The sequence below is a fragment of the Diadema antillarum genome, unplaced genomic scaffold (assembly GCF_040938485.1).
Source record: "Diadema antillarum isolate AM-2024a unplaced genomic scaffold, OU_Dant_1.0 scf00000145, whole genome shotgun sequence".
Lineage (NCBI taxonomy): Eukaryota > Metazoa > Echinodermata > Echinoidea > Diadematoida > Diadematidae > Diadema > Diadema antillarum.
In genome coordinates, this window is record NW_027271034.1 from 1,684,914 (window position 1) to 1,701,191 (window position 16,278).

General features: G+C 41.0%; 1 protein-coding gene and 1 long non-coding RNA gene across 2 annotated transcripts; both read left to right on the forward strand.

Annotated features, from left to right (window-relative positions):
- The first annotated feature begins 844 nt into the window (after positions 1–844).
- LOC139721527 (sulfotransferase 1A1-like) lies at positions 845–5,576 on the forward strand. The gene is made up of 6 exons (XM_071632843.1): positions 845–1,017; positions 1,583–1,842; positions 2,744–2,858; positions 3,244–3,344; positions 4,206–4,386; positions 4,691–5,576. The coding sequence occupies exons 1-6, from the start codon at positions 864–866 to the stop codon at positions 4,798–4,800; spliced, it is 921 nt and encodes a 306-aa protein (XP_071488944.1). The 5' UTR covers positions 845–863; the 3' UTR covers positions 4,801–5,576.
- Positions 5,577–7,935: 2,359 nt separating this feature from the next.
- On the forward strand, positions 7,936–15,062 carry LOC139721528 (uncharacterized). The gene is made up of 3 exons (XR_011710236.1): positions 7,936–7,998; positions 11,447–11,616; positions 14,818–15,062. It is a non-coding gene; the product is annotated as an uncharacterized lncRNA (long non-coding RNA).
- Positions 15,063–16,278: the final 1,216 nt, after the last annotated feature.

Below are 16,278 nucleotides of genomic sequence, written 5' to 3' on the forward strand. Positions count from 1 at the left end.
TCCAGTGCTCACCGCTTAAAAGGGAGGGGTCGGGAGACAAGTTTTTCTCCCGTTTAAGCGGTGCTCCCGCTTAAACGATCGCCGGTATTGGCCCGTGCAAACCACACAACATGAAGCCCAGTATATTATAGGGCATTACCCTAAACCATGCCCAGTTGTATTACCATTTTCGCAAACTGCTAATCACGTTTAACCACATCGATGGGTTTAACTCCCAACTTCTCCGCTTACCAACACAAACTCCGGTGAGATAGAGTCATCTCTAGATCCTTCGTGACCGTGAATTAATATCCGAACATTCACGTTAGGTGCTGAGAAATAAGAATGACCGGACTCATCTTCTCGATATGGTTACTTCTGGAGAATATTTGCTTCCCAACAAATTCCAGTGCCTACTTATCAACTTTTGAGGCAAGTGTGTGTCGAATATAAAGCTACACTAAATATTATAGTTCTCCTTCGAACTGAATGATTCCATGAGGTTAACCAAAGTAATGACTATGTATACACTGAGTCTCATGTCGAGGTGACTAATTTGCGAAAGTTTGTTTCTTTTTCCCTTTTTTATAATTCTTTTTGATAAAACAAGTTCCTAGCAGTATTGAACAACATTAATTGTCGTTAAAGTTATAAATGAAATATGTATATTGATACTGAAGCCTTTGATTATCTTATCTAATAAGTACTATACGCGAAGATAAACAAGCATTTTCTAGATCTCTTGTGCGAAATATGCTTGCAGTAAACATACTCTAGATGATCGCGGTAGATTGCCATGAACCTACATACTGTCAGCAGAACTCCTATTCTATTATGTTCTCTATACACGTGATTTCAGAATCTACAAGTGCAACTCAGTGAGAATGACCGAGGCTTCGAACCTACCGTCCCTCATGGGTCACCACGAATACGAAGGGATTCATTACCCAAATATTGTGGTGGACTCTTGCGTCGACACTTTGAAGTCGTTTGAAGTACGCCCAGACGATGTGTGGGTCGTAACCTATCCCAAAGCAGGTGGGGAAATTGAATTCCTTGACGTTTGAATTTAGGTGACAATGGCATTTTAACAGATTAAACAAATGTTATCTGCAACAAATAACAAAAAACGAATCTTTCTCTTGTTTAATCTTGCATTGCCTATCTTGATAAGTCTACAATGCCTTTATACTCTCTCTTCGCCAGGAGTCGGTGCAGTATCACTCTTGTTTTATTTCTATTGCTTGTCTTCGATTTCACATTCCCGTCTTTCTATAACCGTTTCATATTAAGGGCTTCTTATCTGAAGAGATTAGAAGCACATGCACATGTATTATATATATATATAAATATATATATATATATATATATGTATATATATATATATATATATATTTATATATATATATATGATATATATATATTATATATTATATGGATATATATATATATATATATATGATATATATTATATGTATATATATATATATATATATATATATATATAATATCGACTTTGTATACAATGTCACTAAATTTCTTTACTTTAAACGTGGGGCTTCAATCCAAAGACGAAAATAATGCCCTAATATTCAATTGCCAGGAACCCATTGGATGTTGGAAATTGTTGGTCTCATCCTTTCGGACGGCTACCCAGAGAAGATTGACCGCTCTTCCAGCTCTACTTTGATTGAAATGATCGACCTGGACCAGAAACTGCCGTACACTAAAGAGGAGGAAGAACAGAATCCTCCAGATATGACACCATTCATGGAGAAGATAAAGAAAGCGCCCTCACCGAGAGTCATCCAAACCCATCTCAGACTGAAATACATGCCCAAAGACTTGCTGAAGAAAGCTAAGGTTTGTTATATTGTCTCACGATATCTCACACCTGTAAACGCTCTTTACGATGGACCATGATGATAACAAAAATGGTAACCATTTCGGACTATTATCACACTGCAAAGATCACATATAAAATTATGTTGGAACAAATCCCTTGTCAACAGCAACAGAAAAAAAAATCGCTGGGTTTAACACGAATAAGTTATCATGCTTAGTTCAAAGTCTTCCCCATTTCCCCAGCAGAAATCGACTACAATAAACGGATTGGCGTGTAGATCAGTGTGTTTGCACTGTAGAGTACACAGTCGAATGTGTTGTTCGGAAGGCAATGGTTCAGGGCAGTAATCTCATGTAACCTGTTTACTCGGGGTCATCCCACGAGACCGACACCCACAAGTCATACAGCCCACGAGTTCGACATTGAAAACAGGTCCATGAGTCATACAGCTCACGAGTCATACAGCCTATGAGTTCGACACTAGGTGAAAACAGCCCACGATACAACACAGTGCTTAATGTGTCGGTCTCGTGGGCCTTGTTAGCTTATAGTGTCACAATCATGGGCTGTATCAATCACGAGCTGTATAGCTCGTGAGCTGTATAACTCGTGGGCGGTATATGACTAATGGGCTGTGTGACTCGTGGGCTGTATGACTCGTGGGTGTCGGTCTCGTGACGTGCAACCGTTTACTTGACTAACATGCATGTTACTTCGGATGTCATAGAATAGCTCGTTAATGGTTTTGGCAACAGTCATAATCATATCAGTTCATGAACGCCTAAAGACCCATATTGCTCGTAACTCGCTACTATAGCTACAATGATCGCTTACATAATCTGTCACGCCATGTTTCATTATAATTATACACGAACTATATTTGCAAGTGAAATCCCAACCTCATTTTCTTCTATGAAGGTGATATACGTTGGTCGCAACCCGAAGGACACTGCCGTCTCGTGGTTCAAGTTTCATAAAGATGAGCGGGTCCCCAACAAATGGGAAACTGTCTTCCAGCAGTCTATGGATGGAAGTCAGTCTTAACTACACTATCTCTATTTCTTATTACAGAAAATGACTCTAAACAAACATCCGATATTAAGCAAAGCATCCAAATACCAGTGAGTTTCTTTCACATTTTTTTTTCAGCACTCTTGCTATGTTCATAGTGAATGTTATTGCAGCATGATAAGATTCAGTATGGTATGATTGTGGACAAGATTTCTGACTTTCAGACAAAGGGCCAGAGTTTGAATACCAGTGCTTTCATCCTTGGACAAGATGTTTTGACATACCATTTCTTACCTCAACAAAACACAGACCTATACGATGCCTATAGTATTTTGAATCCTCAGCATTTCAAGCTTGCTTCATCTATCAAACTCATGAAGTGTCCACTTTCACTTTGTTACCACCAGCTATTGATTACGGACCTTGGGCACACCATGTCAAAGAATTCTTGGAAATCCGCCATCACTACGAGAACCTCCTTATCGTGTTCTACGAAGATATCTTGCGGGTATGTGAGGATTTGTGTATTGATATAAAGTGTAATGCAAAGGCGGTGCAACGCGGGGTGGGGACCAATTTGAAATATGAAAATATTATTCCTATTTTCTTGGTGAAAAGTCATTCGTACAAACAGGCATCTTGGTTTTTAAGATTCACTGGGATAAGCATCTGTGATGTAATGATTATTCGTGTAATCCTTATAAATGCTGAACATCCACCTAACGGCAAAAGTGGAATTTGGAAGTGGTACAATACATTCGATGCAAAAATAAGGAAATCGATGCTTTCCCAAGTGTTAATTGACTGATCATTCTGGTAATTTGTCTACGCAGGTTTATTCTTTGTTTGAAAAGGTTTGATGAATATCCTGAAATGTACGTAAAGCTTATGCACTATGTCTCTCTGAAAACGAGTGAAGTGCCCCTAACCTACTGAGAAAAAAAAAGGCAGATCATTCGTACCAATGTGCCCATGAGGTAACTCTGAACTGGCTTATTGATTACGGTCTCCGCCGCAGAGTTTATGAGCAGGCTATTGCTTACAACCTCTTGATTTTATTTGAAATGAAAAAAAAATGAAATGAAATTTGTGTGTATTAAAGATAGTACATTTTGTTAAAGAATATCAACGTGAGTATTGATAAAGAACTTTTGCGGGATTATTCTCCCAAAACCTTTAATAACTAATTTGACCACATAATTCCGCTTTTCATTCATGGGAATACCATCCTTCAGCGTTGCCAAAAACAAAGCATGTTAATTCATAACCACAATAAACAAAGTTAAGGGAAATAGAACATCGTGACTGACACTGTGCAGTGTTGTGTTGTTTATATGTTTGTTTGTTTTGCTTGTTTGTTTTGAATAAGGATCCAGCGAAGCACGTCCGAATGGTAGCAGAACACATAGGACGCCCACTGTCAGAAGAACTGTTACAGCGAGTTGTCGAGAACAGCTCCTTGTCAGGAATGCGAAAGACCTACGAAAAGAGAGCTAAGCAACTCAAGGATCCTGTGGCCGAGTTAGCTAAGCTAACATTCATCTCTAAAGGTAATTTGCGGCGTTCAGGGTCTCTCTTTTTTCGACTGAAGAAATGTTCGCATACATGCATGTCAGTGTTAATTTCACGATGTAACCAGAGGGGTTGATTGCATGGATGCCACTTGATGTAAAAAGTGCGAACGTGTTACTTTCACCTATTAGCTACATAGGACGTTATCTTTACAAGATTTATGTTGGACAGTATGAGTGTTGGACAGTATGAGTGATACCACACTTGGAGGCGGTAACAAAATAAAGGGCTGTAAATGATTGTGTACTAGTCAAGTCACGTTTCATCTTCTTTCCTTCACAGGAAAGACGGGACAATGGAAGAACCATTTTACCGTGGCGCAGAACGAGATTTTTGACGAGTACTTCCGGAAGGAAATGAAGGGAGTTGATATCGAGATCCCATTTGAATAAGATCATAATTTTGTCAACGTCGAAGTTCTGGTAGGCAGTTCACGCGCGGACAACAACAAACATTGTACCAGCTAAAGAAAGAAATTTGCTGCGATCACTACCGAACGGTCACTGAAACGTGCTTAAAGGCTTTCTGTAATTCAATTTACAAGACAAATCTTACCTAACACACAAGCACAATCTGTCGTAGGCCTATTTAAAGTGAGCATTGTTATTATTACACTTGGATTTTTCACTTGTGCACTAGAATGACAGAATAATTTGTCTCGAGGTAAAATTTGATTTGATGAGATTTGATATGATTTTATTTGATGGTTTCTGTGTATCATCGTCACACATCGTCGCACATCGTCACACAATACAATGGGATCGTATATTGAGGAAAGTGGAAAGAACTGGAAGAAGTGTTCCATCCTAGCCAGAGACTCTGGGAAAACCTTCAACCTAGACCTGGGGCAATACTCACTTTCCTCAATATATATACGATCCCATTCTCTCAGATCGGCGTGCGCCAGCTACGTCGGCTTGTGGGAAGTCCTTCTCACAGCGCTCGATCTGAAGAAGCCTGCAGATCCAGCAGGCGAAAGTCTTATCAAGTAAAGGTAATTTCCACTGACTGTGATAAAACGAACGTTCATCCAGTTGATTTTCCAATCAGGTGAATCTCTTCAACATGTTGTAGAGTTATCCAAGGCCTTTGCCAGTTTTGCATCGTACCATGGGCATGTTGACATAATAATAGGGTCCATATACAGTGGTGTTCAAAGCGTTGAAATATTCTTCAACGCAGTAACTGTCATCTCTGTTGTAGGCATTTTTGTACAAGTCTTTACGACGTTGAATATTGTCTTTCAGTTTTTGTACCACTTGCAATTTTTCGACAATGTAATATCAAAATAATGGCAATGTCTACATATTTTAATGTGCTTACGTTGTCTATATGAATTTTTGATGAAGGCATATCTACTTTTTCCAATATTGTGTTATGCATGAGTAACTGCTTTGTCATTAGCCTAGCTGCCATCATATACCTCTATCTATTTTTCTTATATGATCATATCTACTCAACATATTGCTGCAAACCAAAACGAATCACTTACAAAGTAGGTCCCTAAGCATATTTTTTTTGTGTTTCTGCGTATAATGTGCGAGCATCTGTTGAGTACAATTGAGCCCTGGAATCTGAAGGTTGTTACACGGATTAGTCATGATGGAAACAAGGTTGAATAGCAACACCAATGTAAATTACAAGAACTTTGGCATGTTAAATCAATTAACTGTAATTTATTAGAATGCACTGTACTTAAAAATAATTACTATGATGTATATCTATTTCATATTTTGAGTGATCCGTGTATTACAAGCTTAGCTTTTTAGTTGACTACTCTTTTTCCATACCTACTTTACTGTTATTCTTCAAAGCATGCACAGATGTATACGACTCTTATCATAATTATCTTATACTAAGTGATTCCACTTTTCGTTTTGTATTTTTCCTTGATTGAAATAAATGAACAATAAGATTGCTTAACGCATGCTTTTTATTATGTTATATTTTGTTTCTCTCCTTATTGGATGGAAAATAAATACTGCATTGAACTTGAACTTGAACTTGAATTGTGCGACTTATCACGTGGTGTAAGGCAATAAACAATCTATATCTCCTGCTTGTACAATAAAAATGTATGCGTATGTGTTTGTGTATATGTTAGAGGTGTATGTGTGTGTGAATGTGTGTGTGTGTGTGTGTTAGGGTGTGTTTTTGTGTGTATGTGTATGTGCGTGTGTGTTATGGTGTGTTTGTGTGTGTGTGTGTGTGTGTGTGTGTGTGTGTGTGTGTGTGTGTGTTTAATAAGACCTACTTGCCCATAATGTCCAATGCAATAGTGCTGACACAATGAACATACCGGAAGGGCACATCACAGTAGAAATCCGTCCTTATTGTCATTCAGACATTTTTTTTTTCATGCTGCCGGTGATTTCATGTGTGGTGAAAGAGCTTGGAGCGGAAGTCACGAGAGTTAAGTAAACCTTCACGCCATGTTAAGTTTAAGTTCGTGAATAAACAAAACTAGAATGATAACTGTTCTATCAAAGTTACACATTAAATGAGAAAGTGATCGAATTCTATAGCTTTTACATGCTTTATGACATGTATGGATCACTGATATTGTTTGCAACCTCATATTCAAATTAGACGAAACGATGCCATTGGATCATAAATCTTCCTTTTTTTACAAAAAGAATCTTGCCCATAACGATTTTATAGCAACGATTTTATTTTGTACACTTTTCATTAAAAAATAATGAAATTAAATCCGATTTTGCTTGAACTTCGCTGACGCGTTCTACTACTAATAATAATATATTCCTGCATTCCCACAGTCCACATGTATATTCAGGTTGCCTTCCCCTTTAACTAGTCTTATTTATATTTTGAAGAGAACCTCGTTGATGGTTATGATTTAATGGGTGCACGTCACGAGACCGACACCCACGAGTCATACAGCCCACGAGTCATACAGCTCACGTCATACAGCCCATTAGTTCGACACTAAGCTAACAAGGCCCAAGAGACCGACACATTAAGCCCCGTGTTGTATCTGTCTAACTCGTGGGCTGTTTTTACCTAGTGTCGAACTCATGGGCTTTATTTGCCTAGTGTCGAACTAATGGGCTGTATGACTCGTGAGCTGTATGACTCATGAACCTGTTTTCATTGTCGAACTCGTGGGCTGTATGACTCGTGGGTGTCGGTCTAGTGGGATGACCCCGATTTGATTTGTACGATCGGAGAAATAAAGTAAGCTCAATATACTGAAACTTGAACCAACAGCTGAGGGGCGCCAGCCGCATAGTTTTTCCATGCTATATACATGATTTTAATTTCTTATTTCAGCTTTAATGCGTACCTTTAAGCTACATTGTTTGAAGTATACAATGTCATGTAGATGATTGTTGTAGCGCGTTGTACTAAGATTGACCTATCACCGTACACGCAGCGGAGACAAGTACAATTGTACTCATGTTGCGTTTATCAAAGGCGATCGTACGCGATAATATCAGTGCAATGAATGAGCCGGTTCGGTGAGCGTGATAGCTTCCATTAGGAGGGTGAAATATTCAGCAGATCAGTTTTAAAGGACTAGACGTTTAAGTCCATCTATCAATGGTTTTGTCGAAAACCTGACTTTCAAGGTAGGATCCTTCATTCTATGTTCATGGAAAATTACATTTCAAGGGAAACAGTCTCAAGCGATGCGATATGAGTCGAGTAACCATATCGAGCCGGGGTTCAGGATATGGAAGTAAACGTCAGTGCATCGAGTGTTTTTCTGCCATGATCCCAAGTTCCGTTTGTTATACCCTCGTGAAAAACCAGATTAGTTACAAACTTGTTTTTGACGTCTATCAGCAATTTTGTTTCAATAGTTAACGGTCAAACACTATCTTTACATGTCTTGTCAAACAGTAATATTTCACGCCCGCCCCTTTCACTGACTTCATGTCTACTCCTCCCCACTGACCTCTAGAGGTCAGTGTTCCTCCCCTACACAAGGTGATTAAAGGCATTATTTACCATTTGCAGATGAAACAAAAAACCAGCTTTAGTGCTTCAAAATAGTTCTAAAATGTGAGTTAGGGATAGGAACAACCAATGTAAAAATTTGAATCAGTATAATTAATGTTAAGTTGGGTGCCTATTGTTAGATATCAATGTGAGCAATAGTTATGATAAAACTATTTCTAGACTAAACCGTCTTTACAGTTATGATTTAGTGATAAGAAAATATTGATATTTCCTTATAGTTCAGGCTTTATCGCAAAAATTTCACGTGGTAGGATGTTTTGTGACACTGCAACTTAGCTACATGTATGCATCAATAATATCTTGAAGATTCTTTTTTTTATCACTACTCCGATGAATGGTAAACGGTACCTTTAAAATGTCTGCTCAAAGTGAAACCAATATCGTCACCAAGATCCCGCAAAAATCACTAACAAACCACGCACTTTCAGCGCATAGGCACGCAAAGGCCCCAAATAGGGCGAATTCGTGGTTGTGCGCGACGACTGAGGTCCACGGAAAACCACGCATAATCTGCGCTTTAAAGGACAAGTTCACCTTCATAAACATAAGGATTGAGAAAATGCAACAATATTAGTAGAACACATCAGTGAAAGTTTGAGGAAAATTGGACAATCGATGCAAAAGTTATGAATTTTTTAAATTTTTGTGTTGGAACCGCTGGATGAGGAGACTACTACAGCTTGTGAGTCATATGCGTACAACAGTATAAAGAAAATATAAAAGAAAATTCAACATATTTTCACTTTTTTTCGCATAATAAAAGAGCAATTGACTTGCCTCTTTCTAAAGGCAGGGGGAATAATATTACCCATAACATTTATCGGTAACGAGTCAGGGGAATGTGTACTTTTTTCAAAGATGGAATTTTGTGAAATTCTCTTTATATTTTCCTTGTATTGTTGTACGCATGTGACATCTAAGTTATTCATACACTGCCGTAGTCTTCTCATCCAGCGGGTGCTGCACAAAAACTTCAAAAATTCATAACTTTTGAACGGATTGTCTGATTTTCAATGACTTTCAATGATGTGTTCTACTAATATTGCTACATTCTCTCAATCCTTATGTTTATGAAGGTGAACTTGTCCTTTAAATATCCACTAATGAACTGCGTAAATGAATCGCGAATGATTCGCGCATGAACGCGATAGCGGCAACATTTTCGCGAACGATCACTGATATTCCACGCATATTTCGCGCATTGTTTGCCTAAGAACTACGCAAACTAGGCAAAATTATGTAAAACAGCGCTTCCCCGAGTTTTGAGCTGCTCAAAACCTAGCCAAGGCCCGGTCACACTGCCCAGAAGTCGCGTAAACGCATGAATCACGAAAGAAATTCGAGCCATACGCGATTACATGCCCGATTTGAGCATTTCATGAGTTTGTCTGACATTGATGGAACCTTCGTAGTTGTCAGCCGATGTGCGCCGGATCGGCGCTTTACGCGATTCCGGGTTTTTAGCAGCTCAAAACTCGGCTTCTGATCGCGTAAGGTTTACGCAGTATTGCGCTGTTTTACTAACTTTTAGTCTGCGTATATCTTACGCGAACAATGCGCGGAATATGCGTGGAATATTAGTGATTGTTCGCGAAAATGTTGCCGCTATCGCGCACTTCACCGACGACTTTCCACAGACGATTAGCAGATATGACGCATGTTTTGCGCTTGTAACACCTACGTATCACTAAAAATCACTGAAAAAAACAACATTGGCGTATGTATCTCTAACAGAACACGTAAATAAGCGCATGTGATACTTACGAAATACTGATGAATCACTGATGTATCACTAACAACTCACCAGATTGGCGCTATACTAGTGATTTTTGCGTGATCTTTCCGTAGTTCTTGCGTAATTCATCGGTGATTTTCATCGCGTAAATCAGCGAAAATGGTCAAATTCTCGACGGACAAGCACGCAAAATCAAATTTCTTACGTGATTCATGCATTTACGCAACTTTTGGGCAGTGTGACCGAGTTCCCATGGAATCGCGTAAAGCGCCGATCCGGCGCACATCGGCGGACAACAAGGACCCCGTTTACAGTGCGGGGCTTGGCCGAGCCGCGGCCGAGCCCAGTCTCAATTGCGCGGCCGAGCCCCGCAATTTTGTCTATTTACACTGCCGGGCTCGGCCGCGCTTTTAATTCAAACCTTTCAATATTTTGTCGTAGTGGCGCTCTGCTTTTCAGACCCTTTTCCAACTGGATTCCGTGGCGACGAAGTCGCCGTTTGGGCAAAGGCCTTTGCCGAAGGGAAAATCCTTTGCAGGACAAAACCACCTTAAATCATACTGGTTTTCGACGTTGAGGGGGTTAAAATCCTGAATAGCGAAATAGTGTGGGTAGAGGGTTTGGAAGCCAGACTAAAATTGGCCGCGCATTGACCCAGTTTCCGTTTACACTGAGAAAAGGCCGGGCTCGGCCGCGGCCGACGAGACCACCTCCAAGAGCGTGGCCAAATGCGGGGCCAATTTTGGCCCCGCATTTGGCCTTTTGCGCGTTTACATGTGAAATGAAGGCGGGCTCGGCCGCGGCCGAGCCGCGGCCGAGCCTCGCACTGTGAACGGGGTCTACGAAGGTTCCACGTCAGACAAACTCAAGAAGATAGTATTACATAATAATGTGCAAATCGCGCATGTATCGCGTAAGGCTCGAATTTCTTACGTGATTCATCCGTTTACGCGACTTTTGGGCAGTGTGACCGAGCCCTTAGATATCATAATCATGCTCGTCATTACTATCATGGCTAGATCTAAATGTTAATATCTGAACGAAGTATGTTTTATATCGTTAAGGCACATGTCGCGGGCAATGGATACATTCAAACACAATTCCCAAGAGCTCTTCGAGGTGGCCTTTTGAAGTATGTTCTCAATATCCCCAAACAAACCATGCATATTTACAAGCAAAACACAAATAAGTAGTCACATGACATAGTTATGTTATGACAGGTGATACTGAAGTTCCTAGAACCACTTTCATTGTTTCGTCCTCTAGCTGAGTAAAACAGATTTGTTCTGTCGATTTCTCGCCACTTCGGAATCTTTCAGACAGGCCCGAGTGAAAATGGCCGAGGCTTCAAACCTATCGCTTATTAGGGGTTCGTATGACTATGATGGGATTCACTACCCAAATTTCGTGTTGAAATCCAGCATCGACGCTCTGAAGACGTTTGAAGTACGTCCAGACGATACATGGGTCGTAACATTTCCCAAGGCAGGTGAGATATTCAAGTCTCGAATGTGCATGTTGTTATTCAATATATTTTCCCACAATAGAAAATGTTTCTTTAGCATTCAACTTGGATCCAAACTTTCATAGACTGACCACCATTTATATGTTTGCAATACCTTATTGTGCATCCTAATCATAGCTAGATATTGCGTATCATTTTACTCTGTTATATTTGATATATTTGACGTAATATGAAAATGATTTGGAATTGAAATTAGCATCATGATGAATTATGTTTCATACATGGGCGTAAATCCCGGGGGGATGGGGGGGGGGGGGGGATATATCCCTCTCTGATATCCCCCCTGAAATGGAGGAGGGGGGGGGGATGGCCTGTACAATCATCCCCCTCCCCCAGAATTTTGAGGGGAAAAAATGGAGGAAGCAGAAATGTGATTGTATCGATTTTGGCATATTGCATGACGTTTGTACGCCGGCCTTCAGACAGGTAACAGAGCTGAACAGTATTCTATCTTGTAGGAAAATGTATACATAATTTCCTCAAGCGCTCGCTCGCTTCGCTCGCTCGCGAAGAAAGTAACATTGACATAACACTGTAAGGTATGGCTCAGACGTTGACAACGTCAATATAGGCCTACATGTAGGCCTAAACATGCGCGAGTAACTGGGGACCATCTGCAAAATATGTACGAAAACAAACAAACAAACAAACACAAAAACTATATCGCCATAATTGAACCCCCTCCATTTCCTGAATCATTCCTGAGAAACGACAGTGATAATGACTCAGTCAGGATACATCTATGGGCATACCCAGGGAAGATCAGGGGCGTCGACTCTATGGGGGGGGGGGGGGGGGGGGGGGCGCAAAGGGGCATTTGCCCCGCCCCTGCGGAAGTGTTTAGGCAGATAAATAATTTATCCCCCAAGCAATTCCCGAAATGAGGACAAATCTCGAACTTTCTTAATGGAAAATTGTCGAAAAATCGCCAGAACTCTGCACCAGATCGTTGTATTGCAATCATAAACATGCAAAAGCTCCGCTACACAGGATCCCTTTCGATAAACTTTGTACAATTTTGACATTGACGTACATTTCCCTAATTTATCAAAGAGTGTGCAGCAGATCTTTCACTAAACAAAAGCACCCTCATATGCAGAGCCATCAATGGGGGGGGGGGGGGGATGGTTCCCCGATAAAGTGGGACGAACAAAAGCGAAAAATATAGCTACAAACGGCAGTTTTTGAAGTGTAAAATGTCAAAATTTTCAAGCTCGCTCGCTCTGCTCGCTCGCTATTTTAACCACTATGCCATTCTCCTGATGTTGCTGATAGTGACTGACAGCAGTTGCGCCCAGTGCGCCCCCCTTAATTTCCAAAGCGAAAAATTTATCTACAAACGGCAGTTTTGGGACTGTAAAATGTCAAAATTTTCAAGCTCGCTCGTTTCGCTCGCTCGCATTTAATCATAATTCCATTCTCCTGAGGTTGCTGCCAGTAGTTGCCAGCAGTTTTCGCCCGATGCGCCCCCTTAATTTCCAAAGCGAAAAATATAGCTACAAACGGCAGTTTGGGGATTGTAAAATGTCAAGATTTTCAAGCTCGCTCTCCTCGCTCGCTCGCATTTAATCATTATTCCATTCTCCTGATGTTGCTGCCAGTAATTGCCAGCAGTTTTCGCCCGGTGCGCCCCCCTTAATTTCCAAAGCGAAAAATATAGCTACAAACGGCAGTTTTGGGACTGTAAAATGTCAACATTTTCAAGCTCGCTCGCTTCGCTCGCTCGCATTTAATCATTATTCCATTCTCCTGATGTTGCTGCCAGTAATTGCCAGCAGTTTTCGCCCGATGCGCCCCCTTAATTTCCAAAGCGAAAATATAGCTACAAACAGCAGTTTTGGGACTGTAAAATGTCAACATTTTCAAGCTCGCTCGCTTCGCTTGCTCGCATTTAATCATTATTCCATTCTCCTGATGTTGCTGCCAGTAATTGCCATCAGTTGTCGCCCGATGCGCCCCACTTAATTTCCAAAGCGAAAAATATAGCTACAAACGGCAGTTTTGGGACTGTAAAATATCAAAATTTTCAAGCTCGCTCGCTTCGCTCGCTCGCATTTAATCGCTATGCCATTCTCCTGATGTTGCTGCCAGTAATTGCCAGCAGTTTTCGTCCGGTGCGCCCCCGCCCCTTACTTTCCAAAGCGAAGAATATAGTTACAAACGGCAGTTTTGGGACTGTAAAATGTCAAAATTTTCAATGCAAAAAGATTTCAAAGTGGGAGGGGGAAATCCCCCTACCATACCCTCCCCCCCCCCCCCCCCGCTTGCTTCGCTCCCTCACATAACTGCTCCTCCTAAGATCAAATCCTGTCTACGCCGGTGATAGGCCTCATTATTTAGTAGGCCTTCACAGTGATGTCGCACAGGCGGAGCAAGAGCTGAAATACCACGATTTATAGTCATTCAATAATATATTGTGAATATTTCATTTTCTTATAGTTTTTTTAAGAAAAGAAAACAAAAATTTCACCAAAAGTGTGCACCAGATCGCTGAATTTCAGGTCTGAAAATGCAAAATCTTCCACGTGTGGGAGAGGGATCCCCCCCCCCCACGTACCCTCCCCCCGTTCGGTCGTTCCGCTCCCTCTCATAGGTATTTTTTTAAACAAAAAGTTTTCATACTTTTAAGGTCTGATTTTCCGCCGAAAGTCATCTGACAAGCAAAAAAACAAAAGCAACAAGAACAAAAAGTCTTCATATTTTTGCTGCCACTTTCCTCCCACTTTATATTTCATGCAAAAGAGTGGGACATCCGATCCCTGTAAAGTGTGTGCGTGTGTGTGTGTGTGGGGGGGGGGGGGGGCACCAAGCTTTCTCCCCCCCCCCCCCAAACCCGGTCCGGTTATGGGCTTGTAATCGTGGTGATGGTGACCACCCCCCCCCCCCCACTCCTCAGTACGGATTTACGCCGTTGGTTTCATATCCCCGGCATCATAAACATATAGCTCATGGCAATACAATCTGCCTCAAGTAGCAAAAGTCCTTATTTTTGGTCAATTTGATGTATTTGTTATGGCTTAAGTAGATGGTGGTGACAGGAAAAAGAAAATCTGCTTCGGTCATTGGCACATTATTAACAGAATGGAAAACAGTCAAAGTTGCGTTTTGCGCAGAGTTTCTTTTTGAGAGCTGGACCCAATTAAAAAAAGGCTTCTTGACTGGCAGGAACCCACTGGATGTTGGAAATTGTTGGTCTCATCCTCTCGGACGGCTACCCAGAGAAAATTGACCGCTCTTCCAGCTCTACTCTGATTGAAATGATCGACCTGGACCAGAAAATGCCGGACACTAAGGAGGAGGAAGAACAGAATCCTCCGGATATGACACCATTTATGGAGAAGATAAAGAAAGCGCCCTCACCGAGAGTCATCCAAACCCATCTCAGACTGAAATACATGCCCCAAGACTTGCTGAAGAAAGCCAAGGTATGTTGGTGTCCCAGGAGATCTATACCCCACCTTTGAAGACCTTTCCAGGGTATCACATGCACCCAACCATTGATACAAAAATGTATTTGCAAAATTCAGTGGTGAAAATGTGTATAGATTAGGCCCTACTTAATAACCAGTTACCCGCAGATGAAAAGGGTATTCTATTACGCAGACTCCGATATGTTGGTGACTGGTCATAGTACTGTAGACTATCATGTTAGATTAATAATCATAGTCATCCTCTCCCTTCTACTTATACGATATCTCCATAAACTCTACACTTTTAACTACAATTACTACAATGATGTTACATTAAATCCTAAAACACAAACCATGTGTTCAAATTCATGAAATTCTTCCGTCGAGGTGTTTTTATTGCAACTGATTGACAAACTGCCCTACATCGACGTAAATAAGCACTTTGATCAGCGGTTTTGTTTTGTTTTGTTTTGTTTTGTTTTGTTTTGTTTTGTTTTGTTTTTTGTTAGTAGTAGCCATGAGAAACAATCATGGGTGTACGTACTCGAGCAGGATTCGAACCCACGACCTCCTGATCTCCGGACAGGCGTCATCTCCACTTCACCATCGAGCTTCCGCCCGAAAGCAAGTGTTGGTTCTAATCCTTATAGCATGCAGCGGGTACTTCGTAATTATTCAAATTTATTAGATGTACGTCAATATAGGGCAGTTTGTCAATCAGTTGCAACAAACCATGTAACTATTTATGATATTTTTAGACGCCACGGCAATTTTTTCCGCTGTCTGTCATATGCCACTGTGAAATATACAAGTCTGTAAATGGGGTCGCCCCACGAGCTCGATACCCATGAGTCATTACTATGGCCCACGAGCTAGACACCGATCAAAAACAACAAGCCTACTTCTAGCAAGTAAAACAGGCCTATATGAGCAAGACAAAAAGCAAATAAGGCCTATGAGCTCAACACTATACTAGTAATAAGACGAGCCGACGAGAGCGACACTAGGCAAAAAACATCCACTAGCTCGACACTTTATACCAATAAGCCCCATGCTGTAATGTCGAGCTTGTGGGCATTTTTTTCTTCATATAGCGTCAAGCTCGTGGACATCATTTGCCTACTGTCGAGCTCGCGCCTAGGCATTATTTACCTATAAGTGTCTATAGCCCGTTGATCGTATTGCTCGTAGGCCTACTTTAGTCGATGTCTAGTTC

Bases quoted from the DNA above. Each gene is read 5' to 3' on its own strand.
- LOC139721527 (XM_071632843.1), top strand. From the start codon at position 864: ATGACCGAGGCTTCGAACCTACCGTCCCTCATGGGTCACCACGAATAC. The intron at 1,843-2,743 runs GTTTGTTATATT...TCTTCTATGAAG, and splicing joins ACTTGCTGAAGAAAGCTAAG to GTGATATACGTTGGTCGCAA. The intron at 3,345-4,205 runs GTATGTGAGGAT...GTTTTGAATAAG, and splicing joins TCTACGAAGATATCTTGCGG to GATCCAGCGAAGCACGTCCG.